Here is a 26,614-nt window from a genome sequence, read left to right on the forward strand (position 1 = left end):
TGTTTTGCCTTCCTACGCTATCATGAATGGCTGTTCATCTTATTCTGATTGAAAGTGTTCCCGCTGGGTAATCAAACATTCTTAACATCCGTAAATACTTTCCAGTATTCTAGCACAATGGCTGGATGGCAGCACGGAAGGCTCCATCTAATCTCGCGTAATGGCTATGTCAAATATTTGCTCCTGATTGGCTAATGAACATTTAGGGCTGTCACTATCATGAACTTTAAGCTGATGATTAACTGTCATACAAATAATTAAAGATTTAATTGTCTTTTTCTGTTCATTTAAGCCACTTTCAGACATAAACCTCATATGAGCTGAAGCAAAAGACCTCGTCCAATAGTAATAATAATATTTATAATAAACTTTATTTATATAGCACTTTAACATTAGCCAGGCTTCCATCCAGCTGTTTTTATATGCAACAACTGTGACAGGCATAGGGATATTCATTCAGTTCCTGTAGTGGGATACACTAGACGTAGCTTAGGCTCTTGTTTGAATAAGGCATTTAAGCATTCTCTAAGGCTATTGATGCTGAACTGGAAACAATTCATCACTGATATGACAGCTTGTATTTTTGCCTTCATCCTAATCAAGCACAAGATCCAATCACACAGGGACGCACACACAATAACCATGTTTTGTTTTGTTTTTCCTGGCGGTGAGAGTCGTTGTCAAGAACGGTGCTACAGTATGTGCAAACCTTTCAGAGGACAACATGACAGTGCTCACGTACTCGGCTTGAAGCACAATTGCTGTGTGAATGAGAGATCTAGTCACTGGTGGGATTTGCCTCATCCTTTTTAATTCTATTCCCTCCCTATCTGTCCTGGTACAGACACCTCTCCCAAGGTATAAGCATCCATTCTCAGCAACACACACATACACAAACAGGCAAAGCTCTATGCTCACACACATGCACACACGCACACACACACAACACTGCTTCCTGATAAGTGAATCAACAGATGGACAGCAGTATTGTGGGTAAGTGCTGCAGGGTGAGTGGTGCAATCTCCCAGACTGAATGGGAGCCACTAGGAGTTCCAGCCCTCGTCGAGGCCCAGTTTTCTCCGCACTCCCTCTTAATTTGGGCCAGTACTGACACAGCACCTATCCTAGGGGACCAGATCTGGCAGGCTCTTCTCTCTGCTCAGCTGTCCTCTGCTTATTAGGTTGAGCTTTGAGCAAGCCCAAGCTTCAGTAACAGATATGTCCACAGACCCCCATCTCAGTCCCTCTCCCCATGTTGTGCTCTTGTCTTGCTCCCGTTAGTGATAGTGTCTTTGTGTTGCAACCTTTTCAGGGTCGCCCTCTTATTGCAGGGGAAAGGTTTGCATGTTGCAGGGATCCCAAGAGCTACGCCATCTGGAGTGATCTGAGCTCCGGGTAGGTTCTCCCACGGCGGCGAGTTTCAGAAGGATGTTCTAGACAAAGAATGACCTGTTGTGATTAGGGGGCATGCACTAGCCTGTCTCACTGGACCAGATCTGCCAGCAACTCTGCAACTCTGCCCCTCAGACACAAGTCACCCTGCCACAAGAGCTGCACAATGCTTTCCTCACAATAAACCCATTCTGCACCTCCTCCAGAGTGTGCCCTCGTGGGCATTTGTGACAGGTTACATGGCTGTATGGGAGTGGTATTCACAGCCACATGTATGCATTGCCATAAATAGACCAAACCACAGTTAGCGTAACACTACATACACTTAATGGAAGCAGTGTTATTGATTTTCAATGGGGTGCCATAGCTGTGCTGTGCAGAAAGCTCTTGTTTTCTCACTCTTAATCACTGTTGGCCCATTTCCATGGTCAAAGGCTAACTAGCCAGCACTACTTGTGGAGGCTTCCTGGGTTCAGGTGGTGTTTCTATACTGCAGCCTGGAGGTGATAGTAAATCTGAGCTGCAGGAACTTTCAGGTGGAGCTCGCAGTGCTGTTCATTGTGACCGATTACGCAAATGTGTCATCTCATCAGTAAAAATTACCCTCGCTTTGGCAGTCTAGGCAGCTACGACCACCATTTTCACAAACTGAAGTGAGAAAACAGTGGGAAACAGTGTAGGTGTTGGTGGGATCACATGTGAGGAATGAGCAGGTGGCTTTTCAAACTAGCCTCCCTCTTTAAATGACATACTTTTGTAGAAGACTGTAACTTTGTAATTCATCTGCATTTTTGCTACAAGCTGCACCAATTTGCTACCACCTTAATTTGTGGCGCATGTAAATTTCTTAACCATTTCAATTTGAATAAACTCTAATTGTCTTTCAGTCAAGGGTGAATAACAAGGCAGCAGAACAAATGAGCAGAACACATACAGTGGCAAGTTTATTAACAGGAAATAGCAAACAAAACAGTAATCAGTAGAAACATATTGACCAAGTCGAACTCAGGAAAGTCAATTGCACCAAGATTTCAGCTTAATAACTTAATTAAAAGAAAAATGCTTCTGCTTTAATCACAAAGGAGTGGTTGGACCTTCATTGTTGAACTCTTATGTATTTAGCTTCCTATTATTTCTGATTCTTAAGAGCCAAACTGAGCTGTTTCTGAAAGGTTCCACACACAAGAGCTGTATTCTGTATATGTATGTATTCCCACACTTCACTCACTTTCTCCCAGAGATGACTGTCCATGCAGTACTGATCTCCCACCCCCTCCTTCAACGTCTCTCTCCACTCTCTTCCTCTCCATCCTCACCACCATATTTGACCTCTCCTTTTCTTGCCTGTGTTTTGCCTCAGCCATCTGGTCATCCCCCAAAGCATACACCCTCTTCAAGCATGGCAGTATCTCTCTCCACCTGAGTGCCTCTCTTTTTCCCCTCTCACATTGTTTCCCCCATAATATCGCCCCGCTCCATCAGTGGAGCAGAGATTGGTGTTGGACTTGTTGGAGAGAAAAAAAAGTGCACGTCAGAGTCAGGAGAGAGGGCTGCTGGAAGGCAGTGCCCCAGCCTCGGCCTCATCCCTCTCAATAATTCAATTAAAATGAAACAAATGTGGCGCTGCAGGTGGAAATAAGGCGGCTGAACCTGTTTCCAACTCTGAAGAAATAACACATCAGTTAATATAATGCAATGATTCTGTGTCACCTTGAATTTCAATAATGCTAATTTACTCACAAGTCCTCAGACAACCATGTGCATGTACTCGGAGTCATTAGCTTGCATGAGGGCTGAGAGGTAAACAACACAAAGATAATTCTGCTCCTTCTCTTTTCCTTCTTCTCCGATCTAATTTTTCCTTTTTTTTTTCTTCCTCTGCAGCTAACCGTGTCTCCTCTCCTCCTCCTCCTCCTCACCCCCCCCCCCCCCCCCCCCCATCCTGCTGCAGGGAACCATGCATCCCATCTCCAGTTCACTGGTCAAACACACACAGTGTGCCGCCCTCATTCCCTTCTATAATCAGGACACTTGGCAGTGCTACGGGGATGTTACATTTCTGATGCATCACTTGAGATGGCTGGCCTGGAATGCTAGTTCAGAGGGATATGTGGTGTCCTGCAGGCATGCTGAGCTAATTCATAAAAAGAAAAAAAAAAGAAAGAAAAAAGAAAAAACCTTTTCATGCACTCAAAGTATTAGTATCCCATGTTCTTTGGCAGCCCATGAGCCAGAGCTTTGCACAGCCTTGGGAAGGGGGTCGGGAACAGTAAATGTCAACGATGATTGTATCTCTTTAGCTGTTTCTCTCCTCTTTCTTACAAAACCCACGTTCTTTCTCCGTTTGGCTCCGTTGTTTCTCCTCTCAGCCACATGTCCTCCAATTCCTGCCCGTGTCTCCTTCTCCCTCCGGACCTCGCGGCTCCTCTCCTGGTGCCCCCCCCCCCCAATCACACACCAGCCTACATCAGGACCAGCCTGCTCTGTAGATGGGATGCTGTCACTGGGAGATAGCTCGTAAGTGCCCTGGGGGATTGCATCAGCTCTTGTCATATAGAGATGTGAAGTGCTTCAAACTGTTAACTCAAATGGTAGACCCACATTCAAGAACGACTCAACAGTAACGGCGCCGCGCAACGTTAAAGGAAACTGTTACTACTCCTGCTCCATCAACATCGAGCACCTATTTACACTTCAAATAACCTGCTGAGTTCAGTCAGACTGTGGAAAAAGAGCAAATAGACTCCCACCTTTACTCCATACAGTGAATGTATCCAGTAATTATAGAGTGCAGCAGGATCTGTTTTAATATTAAAACTTCCAGTGGAATCGTATCGAGACAAAATGATCCTGTTGTTGTTAAACAAAAATCTGTTGTTGCATTTTTTTGGATTCAATGCAGAAATTGAAAATAAGCTTTTTTACACATACAGTATGAAATGTTTTTCAGAGGTAATGCATAACAATGGGCTTTGCAATACACCAACTTGATTTATGATTTTTGCCTACATTTTTCTTATTATCATATATATTGGAAAAATATTCTAATTAATATTTTTGACATGAGTGTAATTTCTTTTTTAAATGTTTTCTTTTTCTTTTTCTTTTTTTTTTTTGGCGTCTTAACCCTCAAGCTGTGGTGGCACCCCATATTACTGTAATTTCAGACTTACTGCCCAGCCCGCTGTCACAGGCTATGTTTTCCAAACTGACGGCACAAAAAATTCAATTTAAAGATACTCTGTGGAGGTTTCAACAACAAGTTTTTTAATGGAAGCACATGGAGGCACATGGGTGATACACAGTCCTGCTAATGGTTTCACAGTATTCCACTGATTGCCAGTGGCAGCTGAGAAACACAGCAATGTGCCAGAGAAATACATGGAAGAAGACTGCTCACAAGTAAATGAAGACGTAAACAAAATGTTCAAACAAAATCTGCTTTGCAAATTGCTTTATAAGGTCTAAACATGTTTGTTAGGATACATACGATATGTTTTGGTGAGTGACACTGAAGGTAAACAGAATTTCTGATTGTTTACAAGAACAATCCAACGATCTTTATCATCTACTCAAATATGCTAAAGAAAAGCAGCTGTTTTACAGGTGATAACATCTAAAACGCACTTTTTGTACAGAACTGCTCTGTGCTAGTTTGCTCACCCTGCCAGTTTGGGAATCTGTTAAGAGGTGTGTCTGTGTGTGTGACTGCTTGAGTGCATGATGGATGATATAGGGGATAAGGAGCCTGGCCTGGGGATGCTCTGTCACCAAGGCCTGTTAGCCTGGAGCTCACCAGAACCCCACGTGCTGAGGACAGGTTTCTAACTTCCTCAGCTCCTGAAGTCAAATCATATTTTGTATCTATTATTTTAAACTTTGACTTTGGTGATGACCGAATAACTCATCGCCAGAAATGTATATACTGTTTCATAAAAATTCATATGTCTTGCTGGAGCCACGTAAAGCTGCAATAGAGCATGCATAGATTTAGCAACAGTCTATCTCTCTGGTGCATTCAGCTGCAGACTGTGAACAGTGCATTTCCTTCTGTGTTAGATACATTAGTAAAAGTCACATCAAAAAAGGTTACTGGCCAGTAACTTTAATGGCTCAAATTAGTGTTTCTCTATCAAAGAGGAGGCTGAGTGGCTGCCTGTAATGTCACCTCTACAGACCAAAGAAGCAGCTAAATGTCCTGGATGGCTATTAGGGGAAACAGACAACATGGCAATCGCATGTGTGAGATTTTTGCTCACAGTTACAAATTTGATCCAAATCTAAGGTTAGAAATAACACAAGCTAATTTTTCCAAGAATATATATAGAATGGTTTTAATATCTGAAGAGGAAATTTTTTGACACATGAAGCCCACTACATGGCTAGCATCGGTGTGAACAAGCAAACTGAAATGTTATATGCATTTATTAGCACGGCATCGTGGTAACATTGAATATTTACTTTGGTTTGTGTGAAACTGATCACAGTATCTGTCAATAGAAAACATGTTCACAGAGCTGCATAGTTCAGGTAAACAGTGAAATATCCTCTGTGAGGGAAGTAATGGATATCTGTGTTTTGTTTGTTTGTTTGTTTGTTTGTTTCCATTTTTCTCTGAGTTCGACACAGAGTAGTGCATCCAATTGAGGAGGACATTATGGAAATCTGTGTGAAAGCATAACATTCAGACTCTAGTTAGCATGATTTACATTCTCTTTGAAGCTTAAAGAATCAGACCTAAAAGGCATCCATAGGAGAACCACTTACTCCATGCCACACACTGTCAGAGTATTCTGATGAAAGGCTCATGTACAACCTACACAGTCCTAATGAGATGTGACTGGACCTCTGCTCTCACAGCAAGAAATACAGAATTAAAAGCTGAGGAATCACATCTGAATGATGTGAAATGATTCTGTTTGTCCAATCTTTGCATATTTGCCAAAGTAAGCCGAGGGACGATTACTTATGCAAAGAAGAATTGTCGGCTTCTTAAATTGACCCAAAATTCCAATTAAACAGAATGTTTTTGAAAGATTTTGAGATGTGACTGAATTGCAACGATTGGCCAGCAATCATGGTTTATGTCATCATTTCAATTCTCTTTTAAGACTCTATGACAGGTGACAGACTGCAGACAAATGTCTCCTTGAAATGGAGCATTCATGAAGATATCTACTGTCTACTTGCATCTAGTTTTAACACTTAAATAAGAAAATATTCATTGTTAATTATATTATTTCTACTCTCACAACAGTCTAATAATACAACCATGATTCCAAAAAAGTTGGCATGCTGTGTAAAACCTAAATAAAACAAAAAGTCATCATTTGTTAATCCGGTTTGACATATACTCAATTGAAAACAGTACAAAGGTGATATTTAATGTTTTACCTCATAAAATTCATTGATTTTTGTAAATATATGTATATACTGAATTTGATGCCACAACATGTTTTAAACGAGTTGGGGCATCAGCAACTAAAGACTGGGAAAGATGTGGAATGCTCCAAAAACACCTGTTTGGAACATTCCACAGGTAAACAGGTTCATTGGTGACAGTTGATAGTATCATGGTTGCGTATGAAAGGGGCGTCCTGGAAAGGCTCAGTCGCTCACAAGCGAGGATGGAGCGAGGTTCACCACTTTATGAACACATGATTGTATAAAGGAGATTAATACATGGACTGAGGAACACTTCATCATGAATAATTCTGGACACATCAAAGGTTTGCCTGCTGTAGATGACTATGCACTATGTAGTGAGATACCATGGTCAGATGTGCCCTGCAAGCACGTACTTCTCAATCACTTCAGCTCATTAACTACTCTCTTTCCTCTTTTGTTTCTCTCTGCAGCCCTTCAACCAGCCGCTCCTTTCCCTTACCCTCCACCTGCTATCTTGCTGATACAGTCCTGTACTTCTGAGAGTGGCTGGTGAGCAATCCCCAAGGGAGTCAATGACTCTCAACTCCATCTCCCTCTGACAGATACTTTCACCTTCAAGGTCTTACCATCATGCTTTTGTTTGAACATAGAACAACACACAGGGCTGAAAGCACTGTGAAGGTCAAACAGACCTACACGCCACAGTGGAGCTGAACATGTGGCGGTGTCTTCATTATCATGGCAGTGCCCTTCGTTTGACCAAACAAAAATCATTGTGCTGGGCGAAAGAGCAGGAGGTTTGAACAAGAATGCTGTTCAAATGTTCAATACGTTAGACATTTCAATAGTCCAGATAACAGCGTTGTGGTGAAAGCAATGAGACTTGTGGTTTGCTGAGTAACTCCAGGGAAAATCAGCTTGATAGGACTCTACGATACATGCAGAAATACCACTTTGCATGCCCTCGTCCGCTGCATGTCATTTCCTTGACACATGCAATTAAGGACTATCTATGCGGGCAGATAACAAACCTAAACCCTTGGCCCTGGCCTCACCTCGAGAGCCGTGCTCCGAGATACCGACCCATCACGCTGAACAAATAACAATCCCTTCTCCGACAGGCTCATGCAGTCCACCATTTGCTGCAATGCAGGGGCGAGAGGAGTGCTACGGGACTTGTCTTATCCTTTCAAAGATGATCACTCCTCTCACCTTCAGGAAGATGTCACCACAGTCCACAGCAAGGACAGCTGCTTAACACTGACCCTTTGAGTGTGGCTGTGTGCATTTTTAAGGAGGATTCAGCCGAGTATGAAACATGTAAGGCTTATGATATTCTGTAATTGGATTTCCAAGAAAGCTGGTGACAAAGTCCCTCACACACCACTAATCCTCCCAATCAGCACTGCGGGCCTGGAGCGTGCTCTTCTTTGCAGATGAATACGGGGAAAAAGAAAGAGAACGGAGCGTGAAGCGAGGAAGAACGAGGGGATCGCTGATGAAGAGGGGTGCAGATCGCGTCGGGGCAGATGGCCGCTGAGGGCGTGCCGACGAGTCCTAACACACGCGGCCTAATCACCGTCTCTGTGCTGGGAGTGAGACGAGCTAGAGGAGGCAGGGCGTCTGGGACAGCTGCGAAGAGGAACGAGGGAGACAGAGTTCAACATGTCAGACCACAACAGCAAACATTCAAACTGTTGCTGTCAGAAGCGGTCTGGGGTTCTGCCTTCACAACAAACAGGCCAGATTAGCTTTGCTGAATCAGAGGAAACAGTTCATTTTAGGACTCCATGACAGTTGCCTTCAAGAAAGAAAGACACAAGGAGAAAACTCTCAGCCATATCAAAGAGATTAAAATAATACTTTAAGAAGATACCTCAACATTATTCGACCTGGGGAAAGATTTGTGGAGATATTTCAAGAAAAGAGTGCCGCACCCGACTGACTTGTTTTGAATCCAATTCTGCACAGCAGGGAATTACCTGGCAGAAGAAAAACCGGAGCAAAGTTTGTGGATGTGTGGCAGCCACATATATTTTTCCATCAATGTCAAAATGCCGCTTTGTTTGTCCTGCCCTCCTGTGTACATCAACTCTATCTATTCTTCAGTGTCGCTTGCTTAACTAGCTTCTGTTTGTCATTTTCGCTTTTTCCTCAGCTCCTAGACAGGAAGGCAATGAGTCTTGAAATTTCCATATTCCAGTTAGAGTGCAAACCATCTGAGTTTAATGCTTCCTGACTGGTTGTTTCTGTCCTTTAGGGAGATTTCTGATCCGAGTGTCTCGTGCATGGCTTAGTTGCACATGCAAAGTCAAGGGTGTGCACACAGGGCCACCAAGAGGGGATGACTATCTCCCACTCTCACGAGGTCCACTTCATGTGCATGTAAACTAAGCCTTTGCCCCCAGTGTCACTAATCAAATTACATGTCACAATTCATATCCTGTGGCAATGAAACAAACCGAGCCAAGCCATTGAGGGATTTGCATTGTGAAGCTTGATTACAGGGCTGAATTTTAAAACAGCATCTCGCCAGGACCAGTCTCTCCCAGGTCTGCGCCTTTCTCCGAGGAATAATGGAATAAGTGAATGAGGACGGGAGATGGGACCAGTTGTTTAACCTTGAAGACATCACATAAAGAATTCCCTCTCCTTTTCAGCCTTAATCCAGACCTGGTTAAGTATGTAGAGTCCAGTGCCACTTTTCATCTTATTAGTGCCCTTGCTGAGACAGTGCTCCTGCTCCATGCCTGAATTATAATGCTGGAGGTAGAAGGGACAGAGAGATGGAAAACAGAGGGCGACGACAGTGAGTGAGCTGTAATCCTATATATTCCAGGTCCCCAGCATGCAAACCCTTGAATATGCCTCACTCACCTTACTTTTCTACAGCAAATTTCCCCATAAAAACCAATAAAGATTTTCAGCAAGGGGCTTCACTTTAGAGCCATTTCATATAGAGAGACGAGAGCAAGAAGTTTTCTCGCATTAGATGAAAAGATGTGCTGCGTTTTATTCTCAGTGGACCTTTCATTGCCTGGATATGTGCTGGGCACTAACACCAATAGGAAAAATCTCAGTCTAATTTGCTGGCAGTCTGATATCTTGTCTGATATGGTCACTGTGCTGCCGTGTAGTCAAGTCGGAATAAGTTCCAGTTTTAGAGATATCAGTTTCATGACAGCATGATAAAGATGCACTGAAAGGATAGACCAATCAGCAAAGCAAAATACTGCAAAGTAAATGAACTTCAAAGCTAAATTGACAAATTTGCCATGAAATAATGATTTTGTATTTGAAGGTTGGTGGACATAAATTTCAAAAAAGCATATTTTCTCACTATCCTGTGATGATATCTAGATCATAGAAAGCACAGTTGTAATAAACTGTGGTTTTCCTTTAACAGCATGTTTTGAGGGTTATCCATACTAAAAGGAACCCTTCATTCATCTCAGTGAATATCTCAACACCTGGGTTAATAAAAGCAATGGTAAAGACCACTAGTTGTGAGACACAATCTTTTAAATCGTCCCTCCATTTTGTGCTTTCTTTGGTGGGTTGCGTAAATAATGTGGCTGCTACACAACTTCTACAATAGGAAGCTCATCATGCAACAAGAGTCTTCATTATAGCTAAATATTTCATTCAGTTACAGGGCATCCCAGGGCTAAAAAGCTTTACTCTGAGACAAACCCCTGAAATTGGGAGTGAAATGTTCACTGACTTTTCACAAACTTCGGCCACATGAGAGCAAATTCCAAACTTAAGCTTCTTTATGCATAAAAGGCCCAAAGTCTATCCCCTTACAGCTTAGGGATGGGCCTACAGTGGCAGCAGCAGCAGCACTACAATGGGCAGGAGGAAAAGACATTGTGCAAAGTGTTGAGAAGAACGGAAGGAAACTGAGACTTCTCTGTGCCCTCGATATATTTAAGAAAGGTATGTTATTCAGTCTCACCACCATTTGCACTGGAATGAGCAAGGTGCTATCTGGCTTCAACTGTTCGCACATATAGTACGTTCCTTTATGGTCAGATAATTTCAAAGTGGACATCAGGCTGCTTTTGGCCACTGTCCACATCACAGCCACTGTGGGTCTGATATTGAAAGCCTGCACATCGTCAGACAGCATAGTGTGGACAGTATAGAAGGCAGGTATATGCAGAGATAAAGGAAGCCGTGCTATGTGCTTACAATCCAGTGCACATCACACACGCAGGCATACACAAACACAGCGGTTGGTCACTTCATCTCTCCATCTTCAGCACTGTACCGCTCTCCTCCACGATTTCCTTCTCTCATAAACATAGCTAAGCCACTGAACTCTCCCAAGTCCTTTTTCATCATATTCTAGCACCGCCGGGGCTGCAAAGGGCACAGGCATCTGAGAGAAGCTTTCCATTGAGGCCTTTGGAATGGATTCACTCCAAACGGCCTTTTCATTCTGCAGCTGCGATGGATTAGCTCTGTCACGGGTCCAGATGAGGTTTGCCTTCCTGATCTGCACGCCACGTCGGGCAAAATAAAGCCACGCCAGCGAGATAAAAGAAAGAAGGAAAAATAAAATTAAGGGACAGGAATCGCGCCGCCGGCGACCCAATGGTCGATGATAGAACACTTCAATATTTCATCACAGAGTCATGCATGGACACACAAACACGGACAGCGGCCTGGGAGCAACCGCCCACAGGTTTTATGTAGCCATGTGTGAAATGGCAAGAGCCACACAACAGCACTCTCCGAATTAACCATTGGAGGGAGAAACAGAGGAGGGCGACGGTTGAGCGAGCACATCATGTTCACTTAATTCTCACTCGTGGGGATAGTGAACACTAGGGACAGGAGAACTGCGGTAAGACGCATGTAAAGTAAGTCCACACCACCGCGTCACAATGAGATGTTTTTCTCCTTCACACCTACAGAAACATCCTCTTAATATAAGTTGGACAAACTGGGGAACGGCGACGGCAGCCGCTTCCCTGACGACCCAGCAGCAGATGAGTCAAAGCACCTTGGAGCTTGACAGTCGCCTACAACCGAATTATTCCAAGCATATTATTTATGGCCATTTGATTATCAGGCCACTCTTTACAGCATTTGTGCGCATTTGATTAAATTTGCGCGTTCAACGTGAATCAGTGAACAATCAGAAATATATTGGCGCTTGTTGCTGTGACAACACAAAGTGATTTGAGCGGCTTGGGTGGGCTCCTCGGGCACCGCCAGAAGATGTTTCTGTTTCAGTGTCATCAACTGTTCATTCCAGCACATCAGCAGATCCCGCTCTGACATTGCTGAGGTCTTCAATCTACAGCTGCAATCACAGTTGCAGTAATTGTCTATAAATCCACTTGGTCTCCGGAGGTGTTGGTCTGCATTATGTCTTTCATTACATAAGACATTTTTAATATTAACCACAGAGGCTATTCATGGCACGGCATGTCTTATTTGCATCTCTGTATCACTGCAAGGAATATGCTAATATCAATTTTTTCCCTCCTCTCCTTCAGCCTGTATGCTAGAGTGCCCGTACACTAGTTTCACAAGGTTATGATGCTTCAGTGGCCCGGCGACTGTGAACTGTCACAAGCAATCAGTTATGATGGAGCCCTTGTTTCTGCACAGACATGCAGCTTTGGCAGGGCTCTGCTAGCGACTGCCTCTTTTGAAACAGGCCAGAAACGTGCGGATCAATCTGTTCAGTCGGCAGACGGAGAGCTGGAAGCTGGAAGCCTCATAGCACTGTGATCCAATATTTACTAGTTGGGAGAGCTCTTCGTGACACTCCCTGTTGATGTTTTGTATTCATCACAACACCGCCTTGATGTCCTCCTCATTTTTGACTGTCTTTTCCTAAGAAGCTATACTCCACCACACACACACAGAGGGAATCCAAAACAATAAACAGCTAATAACGCAGTCCAAGTGGACCGAGAAGATTAGACAGAACATAGGTGCCAATTAATGCTTTTCTCCAGGCTCTTTAGAAATAATAAAAGGCCCAAAAGTGTTTCCTTTCATAAGCTGTCTGACCTTGGTTAGGACAGTGCAGTCAGCAGCTCCTATTGAAGAAGACTACAGAGTTCCCTCTTTTTCTTTTGGACCCGGTGAAGCCAGGCCAATGCAGCAACTTCCGATGAGGCACGATGCGGATGTGCTATTCCAGCTCAAGGAGGGGATTACTGATTCAGTGATTATGGGTATTGTAGGGGAGTCTAGTGAATGGCCAATAGCTAGCTGAGTGTGACTGCAACGGCTGCAGGAACATAGATGTAATGGGCTTTGTGGGAGAGATTAAATATATATAAAGAGAGGGAGATAGAAATGAGAAAGACAGAGAGGGGGAGTAGAAGTAAAAAATGCTGACTGCAATGTCAGAGATCTTTACAAGTGACAAGTTTTGAAAATGCTCCTCCTTTCTTTTTCTTCTTCCTTACCGACTCTGTCTCTGCCATTGCACGACTGGTGCATGAAGGTAAATTCCATTTTTTAAGATGACAAATAATCTCCGCCACAAATGACGTATCCCATTCTCCTTGAGAGCTTTTTCCCATTGAGGAAACAAAATGGAAAGCAGCCATCACATGGAGCTGAGCTGCTGGCAGACATATCCCCGATGCACCTGAGATGAATAGTTCACAGCAGAAGTCTGCCCCCTGTTCATTTTGCTTAGAATGCACCACATGTACATCCTTTTTCTATCATAAACAGTTTTTCCTCACACAGAGCACAGCGACCAATTCTTGCAATGCATCACTAAGATTTTGTGCAGCCTCCTCTTGTGTGGTCCCTTGTAGTGTTTATCGCTGGCTTTTTATATGGTCAGCCAACTCCTCTTGTTCATCACAACACAGTGCTGATATCATCTTCAATAACAGAACACAGACTTAGCCTGTCATTGCTGACTTATAGTTCAGAAACCGCCCCATTATTTGAGCAGTGGTGAACAGATGTGCGGAGCATAGATGTCATGTTGCATCATGTCTGCTGACGAAAAAGGGGGCTTGATCTACGGCTTTCATTCATGGATTTGCCATAAAGCTCCCAAATGGGTCACTGTTGCACAAATTGTTCTTAACAATTTTAACTTATTCTTCATTGTTTGCTTAACGGTAACATGAGATTTTTTATTGCTCCGCTATGTCAGTTGTTTTTATACGTGTGCCAGACCTACTGCAGCTACAACTACTGTATTACATAAAAAACATCAGTTATCATGTTAATACGTTGCTATACACAGTAATTCTATGTTGGCTGTGGAATAACTGCAGGCTGTAGTTGATGATATCTCAGACCGCTCTCATTCCCAGAAAGTCAAATACTGACATTTCGTCAGGCCCCTTGACGTCTCATACAGACACGCACGGTACAAGCGTCTGTCCGAGCCGCGCTGGGCTTTCAGCTAACTCCAATGTCAACCCATCTGCGGGTTCATCAAATTTAAACAATTTCACAGCAAGGTGACCTAAAATAAAGAACGGAAAGTCTGCATATGAAGGAGATTGGGGTCGATGGATGGGTAAAACACAGGACGTTCACCCTGGGGTTTGTCTCCCGTTTGAAACCAGACGTCAGTGTTGACTTACTGTAACTTAAGTACATGAGTGAACTTGCATAACATACTTAACCTACATTACATTGGAGCATCACATAAGTAATGTCATGTACATAAATGTACTAATTTGAACCCAAACCAATGTTTTAGTGCCTAAACCTAATCAAACGACGACCATTTCACAACAATAACGTGTTTGAAAGGCTTTCTGATGAATGAGAATACCATGACTGTCCATAATCATTTCACCTTAATCCCTCTTATTACTTGCAATTTATCACATCCCCTGAAATCTGGCAGATAAATAAAGGAAATCAATAAGAAATTCAAGACCAACATCCCCACAGTAGGTCTGACCACACCACAAAAGATTGCTAACTGCCAGGGCTGGAGAAATCTTTGAAAAGTACCAACATAAATCTATGTTGCCATTTACTGACTTTCCAAATCAACAGTATGCCTCTGTCCTATGTGCTTTTTATTTTCCATAGCTGCTGAGATGGCCAAAAGCCCAGTGTTTGTGAAAGATATATGGAGATACGAAGCTACCACAGCAGCGAGGGAGGAAAGCTGTTGTTTTATCAAACAACATCTGCCAGCGTCATTGATTCCAAGACAAATAACACTTCGACAGCAACTCTTCTCCTCAGGTTGGGTTTAAGAGGATCTTTTGATATTCTGATTAAAAATTCATTGTGTTGAATCAGCCATAGAGTGTGCTCTATGTTTTCTATTCTAAATCTAATTACTGCTTCAGCTGCGCGCCTGACTGTAGAATAAATAAATAAATAACAAACATACAGTGGAGGGCATCTCATGACCAAAAATTAGGTCAAAATAATGTTCCCTTTGGAGGTTTGGCTTTTGGAATTTTTCCAGCCTTTCATGTGTTTGCTGTATGGAAAAACCTTTAACCTCATGTGACCACCACAAACTGTAGCGGGGATCGTTATCGTGCCAGCAAGACTTCAAGAAATCCTATAAAATGTTATTAGTATTTCATCAGGAGTAAATCTCAGCGAGACACACAGTATTTTGCTCTAAATGTAGAAGCAATTACTCTAACACTTGTGGTAACAATTAATATTACTTTTATGGAAATTAATTCAGTAGAAGTGTCCCTAAAGAAACAACGATAATAACTCTGCCAGACATTTTTAAGCTTAAATCAGATTATAACATACAACTGTATTTGACAAAACTCCACCCTTTCTCTGCCTCATCCTTTTCGATCTGCCAGTCAACCCCTCCTGCTCCCCTCTCAGAGGCCTTGCAGTTCCCAGAGCATGCAACCTCACCCTGGCCCGTTACTGTACCGCTCATCTGACTGAGGCCCTCCACATGCCTCTGAGACCACGCCTGGCCCGCTGGCCTCGAAATCGCACCGTTACAGTATGGTGGCTCATGTTCCTCTCAGAGGCTTTTGCACTGTCATGGCACTTATCAAATACGCTCGATGCTCCTTTAGTCTTTCCATTTGACATAAATCCTTGCCTGCATCTGTTTCAAAATGGTACTTTCAAAAATTGTGTCAGCTGGTTGCACAAAGAGACGCGGGGTGAGCCAGCAATATCTTTTACTATGACCTTTACTTTAGATGAAAGATGAAGTGTGTCATGGGAGTTTTCATACAAAACAGTGAGATTTAGGCAGTGACAAATGTGAAGAGGGAGACAGGATGTGTCTGTGTATGCATGTGTGACTGCATATGCCTACAGTGTCTGTGTGTGTGAGACTCTGTGCATATGTGCGCACACACGCATGCATATGCACATGCCATAAACAAACCTCCATCTGTGCCTCCAACACAGCTGGCATGTCCCGGTACAACCCCCATAGCCTGGAGAAGTCTCTCACTCACACACAGTCACACACTTAATACTCTCTATATAAGAAAGCTCTAAAACATTCTTTAATCAAATTCTTTTTCCTCTCGCTTTCTCTTACTGCAGTCTCTGAGTCTCTGTCTCTATCCTCCCACCACTCCCCCCCCCCCCAGCTTTCCCAGCTTCCCCTGCCATGTTTCCCCGGTCACACCTTTCAAGCTGAGTTACAGCCTGCAAGAAGAAGAAGTGTGGCACTACTACAATTACCTGAGGAGCTTCTCTCGACCATAGCCTGTCTGCAAAAACATGTCTGCCTTGTCGCTTTGTTTACCATCTTTTCACACACCACCACCACCAACAATAACAGCCCCAAAAGCTATACTCAACAATACACACTAAGATTTGGTAAGGGTTCTTTCGTCTGTGCTTCACAACATATGCCATTTGCCACATGTGTTCAGTCATAGTGTAGGCCGCCGGTGTAAAGAGACTGTTAGTGTTTCTGGGCAACATGTGCAGAGCTAGCACTCTCTGGGTGGGCATAAAGGTCAGTGAAGATGTTTCTAAGGATGTGCTGTGTCTAGAAAAAAATTACTATGTTATTCAGTGTTTATGATAATCCTAATCAATGATGTTGATGTCCCACATCCATGTAAATACAAGCATCTGCTGGTGTTTTCTTCCCAACTTTGACATGAAATGCCATGAGTCTTAATGAGCTCTGCTCTCTCTGATCCTGATGCTGTACGCAGGACGACGCGGCTCACACATTATCGCCATAGATTACCCTGCAGCAAGTGGAATCCAACATCCGGTCAGAATGCAGCACACGATTACATGCAATAGCTCATATTTCTGCAGACGAAACGATAACTTCTATTCAGTTGAAGCAGTGTTAAAGGAATAGTTTGACATTTTGGGAAATGCACAGCTTCAATTTCTTGCCAAGAGTTAGATGAGAAGATTGATAAGACTCTCCTGCCTGTAGGCTAAATATGAATCTACAGCCAACCTCTGGTTAGCTTAGCTTAGCAGAAAGACTGGAAACAAGGTGGAAAAGCTAGCCTGGCTAGCTCCATCCAAAGGTTTCAAAATCACCTAGCAGCACCAAAGTTCAATAATTAACAGATTGTATTTTGTTTGTTTAATCCATATAGAAACTATGCACCAGGCTATTTCTTGACTGAGACCAGCAACTTCTTGGAATCTCGCCTGGCCAAGAAATCAAAGATCAAAGAAATTAGATATAATATGTTAATTAGTGGGCTTTAGAGGTGCTGGTAGACACATTTTAGTACCTTTCAAGCAACCAGGCTAGCTGTTTCCCCTGTTCCCAGTCTTTTTGCTAGGCTAGGCTAACCAGCTGCTGGCTCCAGTTTCATAGTCATCGTACTGACATAAGAGCAGTATTCATTTTCTCATGTAACACTTGGCAAGAAAGCAATATGCATATTTCCCAAAATGCCAAACTGTTCCTTTAACCTCATCTTCGTTTGATTTACAGTAAGACACGCGTCACCTTACAATCACTCTGCTTTTCGCTCTTGCCCCTCCTTTTCCTTGCCTTTGGATATGACGAGCACACTCAAAGCAACTTCTTTTATCCTGTCTATTTTCCCCACACTATTGGAACAAAACTGTTTCTTCTACAGTAGCTAACAGCGGTGGGAGAACGGTGCAGCCAAAGAAGCATCTGCTACTGCCAGGGTTTAAGGACCTGAAGGATTCAATAAAAGAGGGGTAGGCACATGTAAAAAGGCTGGCAGAGGGGACACAGACCATTAGCTTAATGACAGAATGAGAAATGAGGAATAGGGAGATGAGATTCAAAAGCCAAGCATTGCAAAATTTTCCTTTAACAGGAATCAAGGCGAGTAATCTAGTAAATAGCATGGCAAGGAGAGGCGGAGGGGGGGGGCTGATGTTTTTGTCGGCACAGGTAAAGGAAGGAGAAGAAGGGCAAACAGGAGAGAAAAGGATGGCGATGTCATTAAGTTGGCTAGCCATGACCATCAGGAACATTAATGCTGTCTGCTGTGCTTTCTTTAAACGCATACCCTTTGCTTTGAACTACTCCTTCTTCTCTGTGAGCATACCTGACTCCTAGCTCCCACTGCGATTATGGACCCTGCACTGGTAATTACACATTTCACAATTTCTGATGTCACTTCAAAGCAACAACAGTCTTGCCACCAAAGCACACACCATGCCTCTGCAGTACAAAGCCAAGCCTTAAGGATTACTGAAGCCACACTTTGTTTTGCTAGCGGTCACTAATTCAATTAATAGAATAAGGCTTTAAACTGACTTGAAAGAAATTGTTCTGACACATGACTGTGCCTTCATCATTTCCATATTCTGTTTCTAAAAAGCAAAATAAACTCTATGCAAGTTTAACCTGAATTACTGTACGCAGGTCCTCTTGATCCTCGGCCTCTATTACTTTTAAAGGATGTACAGCAAATGAGGGGGAGCAATCTACACGATGAGTCAGAGAAGAGGGCTTTGGCAGTATGTTTCCCAGAGTAAAGGGAGAATGCACATTAAAGCAAAACGTCAGCTTCAAGAAAAGAGGAGTCCGAACGAGAGAAAAAAACAAAAAAAAACAAATGCTGTCATTTCAATGACTCTGCAAGGCCCGAGGCAGCCAGATCTCATCTTGATCAAAGCAATGAAGCTTGGCTCAAAATAGATTTACTCCCCAGACCCACATAAACGCCACTTTTGTGCAATCTTACTTTGCCCGATCATAAAGTAGATGTGTGTTAGTGCTGACAAAGGTCTGAGTCACCCACACGGGGCTATCGATGACAAAGGGAATTTGAATGTCCACTAAATAATTGTGACAGTTTGCAGAACAAACAACAGCGCTGACAAATCTAAAACTCAGAACACAGGAGGTCTTCACTCACCAGAGGCGAAGCCTCAAAGGCCTGGAAGTCAGCAGACAAGTGATATTTAATAACCATCGTCTCTATTTTGTTCACTACATTGGTAGAGACAATCTGAGGTGCTTGTGGACTGTTGTGAGCTCAGCATGAGCTGTCTGCGATTTGCGAGCTCAGCTTGACAAGAGTCTCAGGGCACTACCTTTAAAATGGTCTCAGATCATACATTACACAAACCAGATTGGAAAGAAACCTGCGTCGCTGACTGTTTTCAGGGTAGTCTTTGCTCAAGGTTTGTTAATCATTTTACAATTATATGGAGGACTCTCAGCGTGTTAGTGTAAAACTTCTTTCCTTTCTAAGCAGCTACACATTCAGCACAGAAGAGGAATTTCTAGCCGAGCAGATTATTAATGTGCACATCAAAGCAAAAGCGATGCTCTCACCAAACATTCTAATGACATTTGACAATCGCTCTCGTATTTCTGCATCACTGAACAATCAGTTTCTTTTAAGCACTGGTTGCTTTGCATCATTAAAAGCTCACAGTTTTCTTGTATCTGAAGTTCAAGGCAGTCCTGAGACAGTGCTCTTGATGGAGAGATGCTAAGACGTGGCAGCAAGAAACAAGAAACGGGGCCACTGCTCCCACAGGATCCCCTTCCTCTCACTAAAGCTCTGTCTGCCCCTGAATTTAATTAGATTCTGATATCAAGTCTTTTTCTCCTATGCTTCCCTTCCTCTTCAACATGCGTGAAATTGCATGGCACTATCTATTATTTATTCACTCTCATTTGCTTATTGTGTCTTATGGATGCCTTCGTTAGGGCACTTGCAGTTCTGCAGCCTGTGATATGACGCTCTTCTTCATCTCCCTTACTGCTCAGACCCACCTCCTCTGCAGGTCTGAGCCCAACTCATTTGCTGGCGTTGGTTGGGGAGCTATGGATTTTTTTCCCCCTTTCACCCAATGACAGCACGGTGAGGTGCTATGAGGGCTGGGTGCTAATGAGCTGACTCTGCAATGCTGGGGGAGATGCTCTGTAACACAGGGGGGAGTCAGGGGGATGGAGCAGGCGGGGAGGCTCTGGCACAAGGAGAGTCAGAGGGGCCATTATGGCCGTGCCACACAGGGGTTAGAGGGACTCAACCGCACCAGTCCGGCTGAGCCGCGTGTCTCCAAAGTCGGCCGCTCAGCCAAACTGATCCCATCATTTAGAGTTGCATCACAAAATGGCATTCTTGACTCCATTTCCTCTGCTTTTTGCCCGCTCTGTTTCTGCCGATTTCAAGAAACTGCAGCCAAGGGGGTTATAAGAAAACAGAGATTATTTGATGGATCGCCCACTGTACCAGCGGCACAATGGGATGGACAATAACCACATAACAGGACCCAAGGAGAGGCATGGAAGAAGTTAATTTTATATAATAGCTACTAACTGATATCCTTGGATGAGAATCTTTTATGTGATGAAACTGAAAGATGTCAAACATTCAAGTTTTAAAATCCACTGCATCCATCCAGGTTTGCTCCGCTACACAACACATGAACTCCTCTAGCACTGACTCCTTGACACTGGGTTTGTGTAACTGGCTGTATTTTCTTCTCAAGGCCAGCATATATACAGCATGCTGCCAAAGGAACTTGTCTTACAGTGTGGAATTCATGTATTTATAAAATATCACCTCTGTAGAACTCAAAATGGACACAAATGCTGAAAATGCAGCAGTGTTGTGGTTTCCAACCATAGCTACTGCTATTATTTGTAATAAATAGTATATATATTTTTAAAGGGTGAATGCATTTGCAAGAAAACTCAGCAAGATAAATATGGGAAGAACACTGTGCATTAGCTAAATGTGTACTCGTACATGTTCTCATCATTCCCATTGAGACTTTGCGAAGCAGGATGAAGTGACATGAACTTGACTGCTTCGCCTGGATTGAGATGTAGCTTCTATAAGCTCCACACTGCACGAGCTGGACATAAATTATTCTGCTCATTCTGCGTGGACACAAGCGGTGTGGAATGTGGACATGGCTGAAAATAGAAGCACACTTACACGCATGGGTGACTGAAAAGCTGTTGGACGACTCGAGGTTGTCGACGTTGTAGTTGAGGTGGAAAGGCTTTTCAGTGGTGTTTTGGTTGGTGTTGTAGAGTTGGACAGCGAACCTGAACGCGCTGTGCTCCTGCACCGTGGAACGCATGAACAGTCCCCCTTGAAGAGATGAAAAACAAAGATCAGACAACGCTCTCACACTCTGCTCTGCGCCTTTTTATGAGTCTACTATCAGCTTTGGACCTGGTTATATTCAGTGAGGAAGAACTCCATTCGTCCCATTGGAACATACAGCAGGCTGATTGCTATTTCAAATAACTCTCGTGCATTTCTGACCAGAGCGCCTGTGTGTAACTCTTCAGGTCGAGCGGGGGGAACTGACCGTCTCCCGTCTTCCTTATCATGCACTCCACTTATCTTCAGCCACTGATTAAAATGACACAGTCAACACTACATGTAGCTGTAATCTACGTAGTTTTTCAGCGGCTTTAAGCGTGCAGCATCTGTAAAATCAAGTTAGTCTCTATCATTGCGCAGAGCTCCGGCGCTCCGTGCGGATCAATCTGGTTTAAAATTGCAACCTTGCCTCTGATCTACTCAGAGAAAAGCCTAAATCTGCAGCCGTCTAACACGGCAAACACTTACCGATATTAATCTGATTAGGAAATCCTGCGAAGGATCTGTCAAAGAGCCACAGTAGGAACAAAACCACGCGTTGTGCCATTTTCTCCGACCGGTCTGTTCAACTCCTTAAAAGGCTGTGTCTAAGCAAATTCATATGTTCTGGATGAAAGCCGGGCGCGATGGAAATCCAGTGGAAAGAAAAGATGATGGTCGCTCACTGTGCGCCAATTAGGTTCATTGAGGTGCAGCCCAGCTGCAGAGCAACTAAGAGAGAGGGAGAGTGAGAGAGGGAAAGGAAGAGAGAGAGAGAGAGAGAGAGAGAGAGAGAGACAGAGAGAGAGAGAGAGAGGAGGGAGGGTTATGCTGGTGGGGAAGAGGTGGGGTGGTAGAGGGGATGGAGGAGCCGATCTGAACTCCGATTGGACCCGTCGCGGCGGGCCAATGTTGGTCAAACTTGATCTGACGTTAAATTAAAAAGCCTCAGCCTGCTAGATTACGACGGCCTGGAATAAGCGCAGCACTTGTCAATAGTAGCCTTCTGTTGGCCGAATCAATAGAAACACTGCAATCTCAGGTGGCCAATGACTGTGAATAGCACGGCCGCTTCCAGCTGCTGCACGTCTCTAGAACCCGCGGAGAGGCTGCAGGACGCGGGACGAACACGGAGACCTGCGCTCATTCTCCACTCTGTCGGAAAAGTTTGTGTTCACCGGTGTCTTTTTCATCCATTTGGCAAAAGGACTGCGTGGCTGAGAGCACGGTGGCGATTTTAAGGTTAGAGAGGGGTAAAGCAGCAAATGACTGCAAGATGAAAGGTTCAAAACACCCACAAACACAAACGTGCACACACGCACAGAGTAGATGAGGGTGGAGGGGAGGAAGAGACAGAGAGCCAACAGAGCTGTCTATGGTCCTGAAAGTGATCATGAAAAGGCTGAAAGTAACTGAACAAGGCTGGCTCGTTTTATTTGCCTCAGCACAAATCACAAACACATAAAAGAAAAACCCATTCTTTGGAAGCTTGACCATAATCAACCGACTGCGGGCTGTGAGTAAAACCTGCATCTCCTTTTATTTACTTTAACTTTTACATTGTCTCCAATGAAACATCTATCATTCCTGTGGTTCTGCCTTAGAGAGAACAATTAAGGGATTACTGGCCCATTTATCACCCTCAGCAAAGCGCTTTGAAAATTGAGTTTTTAATTGCATTGGAAATGGCTGGGGCTTCGGCTATTGATACCGCAATGCTCAGAGTTCCCTCTAACATGGGGCAGACTGTGGGCCCTGTTTTAAACTGGTGTGCACCGTGTAACCCGATCATAAAGAAGAATGAATGGCCACTCACTATAAATTAGAAGGCTCTGCCCCAGGAAACGATACAGTAACAGATGGACACAGGGCTGTGGTATCAGTGTTAAGAGAAAATGGCTTAATGTTTAAGATCCATTATATTTCACAGCCGAGTCACAAGCGATCATGTGTCCGAGGACGTGCCGTTGATCATTCGTGTTGATCAAGTAATGATGTGTGGTGACCCATCAGAGGGGAGGATTTCCTTTCCAAACGGGGTCAAAGTTGATCTCTACTCCCACAACTCAGCGGCTCTCTGGGGATGAATCTGAGATGACATCACATTGATTCTGTGGTCCCCGCTGCCTCTGTGTCAGAGTCATTGGACGTCGGTTGCCTGACCTTAATGGCCGAAGCCATAATGACCAATGTCAAACTGTGACCCACCGACTTCCCTGGTCAGTCAACTGTCATCGCATCACACCTGAATGTGAAATGCTGAAGATTGCCTAAATGGAAGTGAGAGGCCACCTGTGATGCTGCTTTGCTAAAATGTTTGCGTAAAACAATTAATTGAAAGAGACATTTAATTGGTCATTTACAGTGCATGCTGGTTCTCAGTGTGAACTGGGCTAATCATGCATCATTTCAAACAAAACCCATAAAGAAAAAACATTATTCGCTACGAGGGGAGCCCGAGCAGTTTAGATAAGCCCTTGATGTAATTGATATTAAATGGTGATGATTCTGCTGCATTATTTGCAATTAGGACATTTTGGCCACGCTGTGTTATCCTCAAGGCTCAACCTTTGCAGGAATTCAATTTGGTGTGAAAAAAAATCACAGATATGATCTATATGAAAACAAATAATTATATGATATGCCTTTTTGGATTTGAAAACACTCACAGGAGCGTTACTCGAGCGGGCGAAATGAAAAGACTGAAAAACAGATGAAAAGATGTTGCCTTTTATCTCATGATGATGATGATTCACAGGCTATAGCTCTGAGCAGTGAGAGCCTCACCAGCAAGGATTATTCATTTGCTCCCTGCCTTCTCTTCCGAGCACAACAGGATGAACTCTTCATCTTTGCTTCTTTGAGGATATGTGAGCAAATAAGTTAGAAACTATAACATTTATTAAAAAATGACAGTCTCTCTCTCTACAGGAGTCTTGGGGCCATGGGTGTAATCATTTTTTGGTCTGATTTGCTCGTGATTACTGGATAATTGTTCTGTCATCTTGACAGAGCCAGCTTATGGTTTTGTGTGTGTGTGTGTGTGTGTGTGTGTGTATGTGTATCACAAAATAATGGTTTTACACAAACTGTCCTGTTATGATTGTGAGATAAAAGCATGTGTTATGTGGTAATTATCTATGGTCCGCAGGTAGAAACATACCTGATGGCAGTGATTCCCAACTAAGGATGTCAAGGGTTAACAGTTAATTGGTTAAACATGAATCAGTTACACATCAGTCTAAAGTTTAATTTGCATATACGCACACTATGTTAGCAGCTGCATAGGCTGGGGCTAAGTGCAGTGTGAAATGTGTATAAGGTAAGTGCGCTAAATGAAGCTCAATGTGAGAACATTTCCTCCAGAAAGACAACAAAGTCAAATGTAAATGATGTGATGCTGCTCTTCAGTTTAGTCACAGTAGAAGCACTATGCTGTACCATATTAAGAACAAGCATCCGGCTACATGTCCAAGGATGGCACACACCCAAACATCACGCTCCTAGCTAGTGGGAGAAAGTGTGATGCCGTGTGATGTCCGAGGCCATCACCCAGTTGCTCTGCCAAATGGTTGAGACCGATATGCTGCCACTCAGTGTGGTAGAGGGCATGGGAGCTACTTCGGTACCTGGAGCCCAAGAACATAAAGTCGTTGACTGTGACTGAACACATTGAAACACACTTTGAGGAGAGGAAGGATGAGCTAGAAGTCAAGCTAGCCAGGGCAGACAGGTGAGCTCTGGCCACCAACTGCTGGATGGCTCCCAAAAAAAAAGCTACCTCAAAACTATACATGTCGCCTCATCAATGCTGACTGAGAGATGCAGTCCAGTCTGCTCCTCAGCTCAAAATTAACCAGTTCGTTACCAGTTACTGGCTGTCAAGCGACCAACACCCAAATGAACCGAAACTGACAGTGTTTTTTTACATAAACCTGAAAGTATTGTTACGTCAGAATGTGCTAAGCAGGACATCAAAAATTAAACTGATCAGTTGTTTCAAGTGGATAAATCATGTCATGGTGTAGTGCTGACTCTTGGTACAGTCAATCAAACAAAACTGTTTTCTGAGGCCAAGGCACGCAACGTTATTGCCTAAATTTAACATTGGAGAGTGAGCGAAAAAGCCCACCCACCACTGCAGCGTTCAGCTTTAATCTGCGGCTCCAGTGTGTCCGGCTCCACACAACCCAGTTGGCAGTGTTCCTTGTAACTGCGCTGGTGACTCTGACTGGTTGGTTGGGACGTCTGCCTGGAGTCAGGGTTAAGATCTGCAGGAGATTATTTGAACCTCTGCATGTGCGACACCCTCCTGGTGAAGCTCCACGCTGTCAGGGGAAAAGAAGCAGCTGGTGACTCCATGTGTATCGCAGGAAGCACATGGCTGTCTACACCCACCCTCGGAGAGCAGTGGGTGTTACCACGGCGGGCTCTGCAGTACATAGGGATTTGGCCTTTACAAATAGGGGGAAAAAAAGGGGCGGGGGGGGGGGCTAAATACCAAAATGGAAACAAATAAATTAAAAAAAAATCAGCAGATAACACTTTAGAGCTGTCTGCAGCTGTCACTGACCAAACACTCCCCATCACATCCATTAAATATTCAGTAGTGTCATTAGTAGTTGGATTACAATTTCGTGAGAATTTTCTCCTTTTCATCTAAAGACTGTACAAAAGCAGTTTTGGCAAATGGATTATGAACCTGATTGCAAGAAATCAAAGTGAATCACGTAGAGATAACATGCTTTGATCCCCTGTGATCAAAACATGAACATAATCGATTGGTCCATCCTGCTCATGTCATACTGCTGTGAGACGAGAACAACAGCGTCTTAGTGTGACACATCTGCTCAACCTCTCTCCGTGTGCGATCACAGGCTTGGCATCCAGTGACGTGCAGAAGCAGGTGTTTGGGTAAATTCTTAAATCTGCTGCAGATTACCTTAGAGCTTCAATCTAATGGGCTGCGATGCATCAGGGCCGCACGTTTGAAATCTACGATGATGACTTCAATTTAGAGAAAAATGTGTGCACATCAGAGAAAATTGCTTTTCATGTCAAAGATTTAAACACTGAACAGCTTGAAAATTGAATATCTTTCCGACTCGTAACGTATGTTCGGGACTGGTCACGTTGTATTTTATTTCCTTTGCTCGCATGTGACTTGACTCACCTTTCAATTTCTGTGTTTCCTACCATTTAGTGCGCCGCCTCACATCAATCCTATCCCGCTGAGGACTGAAATTCAGTAATCATAGAAATGGGTTCCTCTGGTGAAAGACACATAATGAGAGGGGTTGAATTAGTATTGTAGAAAGGATGCAGTTAAACAAGCATTATGCGGC

General features: G+C 43.6%; 1 protein-coding gene across 6 annotated transcripts in view; it reads right to left on the reverse strand.

The window, feature by feature from the left end:
* gria3b (glutamate receptor, ionotropic, AMPA 3b) overlaps positions 1 to 22,019 on the reverse strand; it is a 79,845-nt gene extending 57,826 nt beyond the window's left edge. For all 6 annotated transcript variants that reach the window (XR_013077535.1, XM_076738443.1, XM_076738442.1 and 3 more), the window contains exons 1-2: positions 21,759 to 22,019; positions 21,114 to 21,272 (exon numbers count right to left, since the gene is read on the reverse strand). Coding sequence is in view for 5 of the 6 variants with exons in the window: in XM_076738443.1 (XP_076594558.1) it covers positions 21,114 to 21,272; positions 21,759 to 21,837 (238 nt within the window). In the remaining variant the exon portion in view is untranslated. The remainder of the gene's footprint in view (positions 1 to 21,113; positions 21,273 to 21,758) is intronic.
* Positions 22,020 to 26,614: the final 4,595 nt, after the last annotated feature.

The sequence above is a fragment of the Chaetodon auriga genome, chromosome 9, assembly GCF_051107435.1.
Source record: "Chaetodon auriga isolate fChaAug3 chromosome 9, fChaAug3.hap1, whole genome shotgun sequence".
Lineage (NCBI taxonomy): Eukaryota > Metazoa > Chordata > Actinopteri > Chaetodontiformes > Chaetodontidae > Chaetodon > Chaetodon auriga.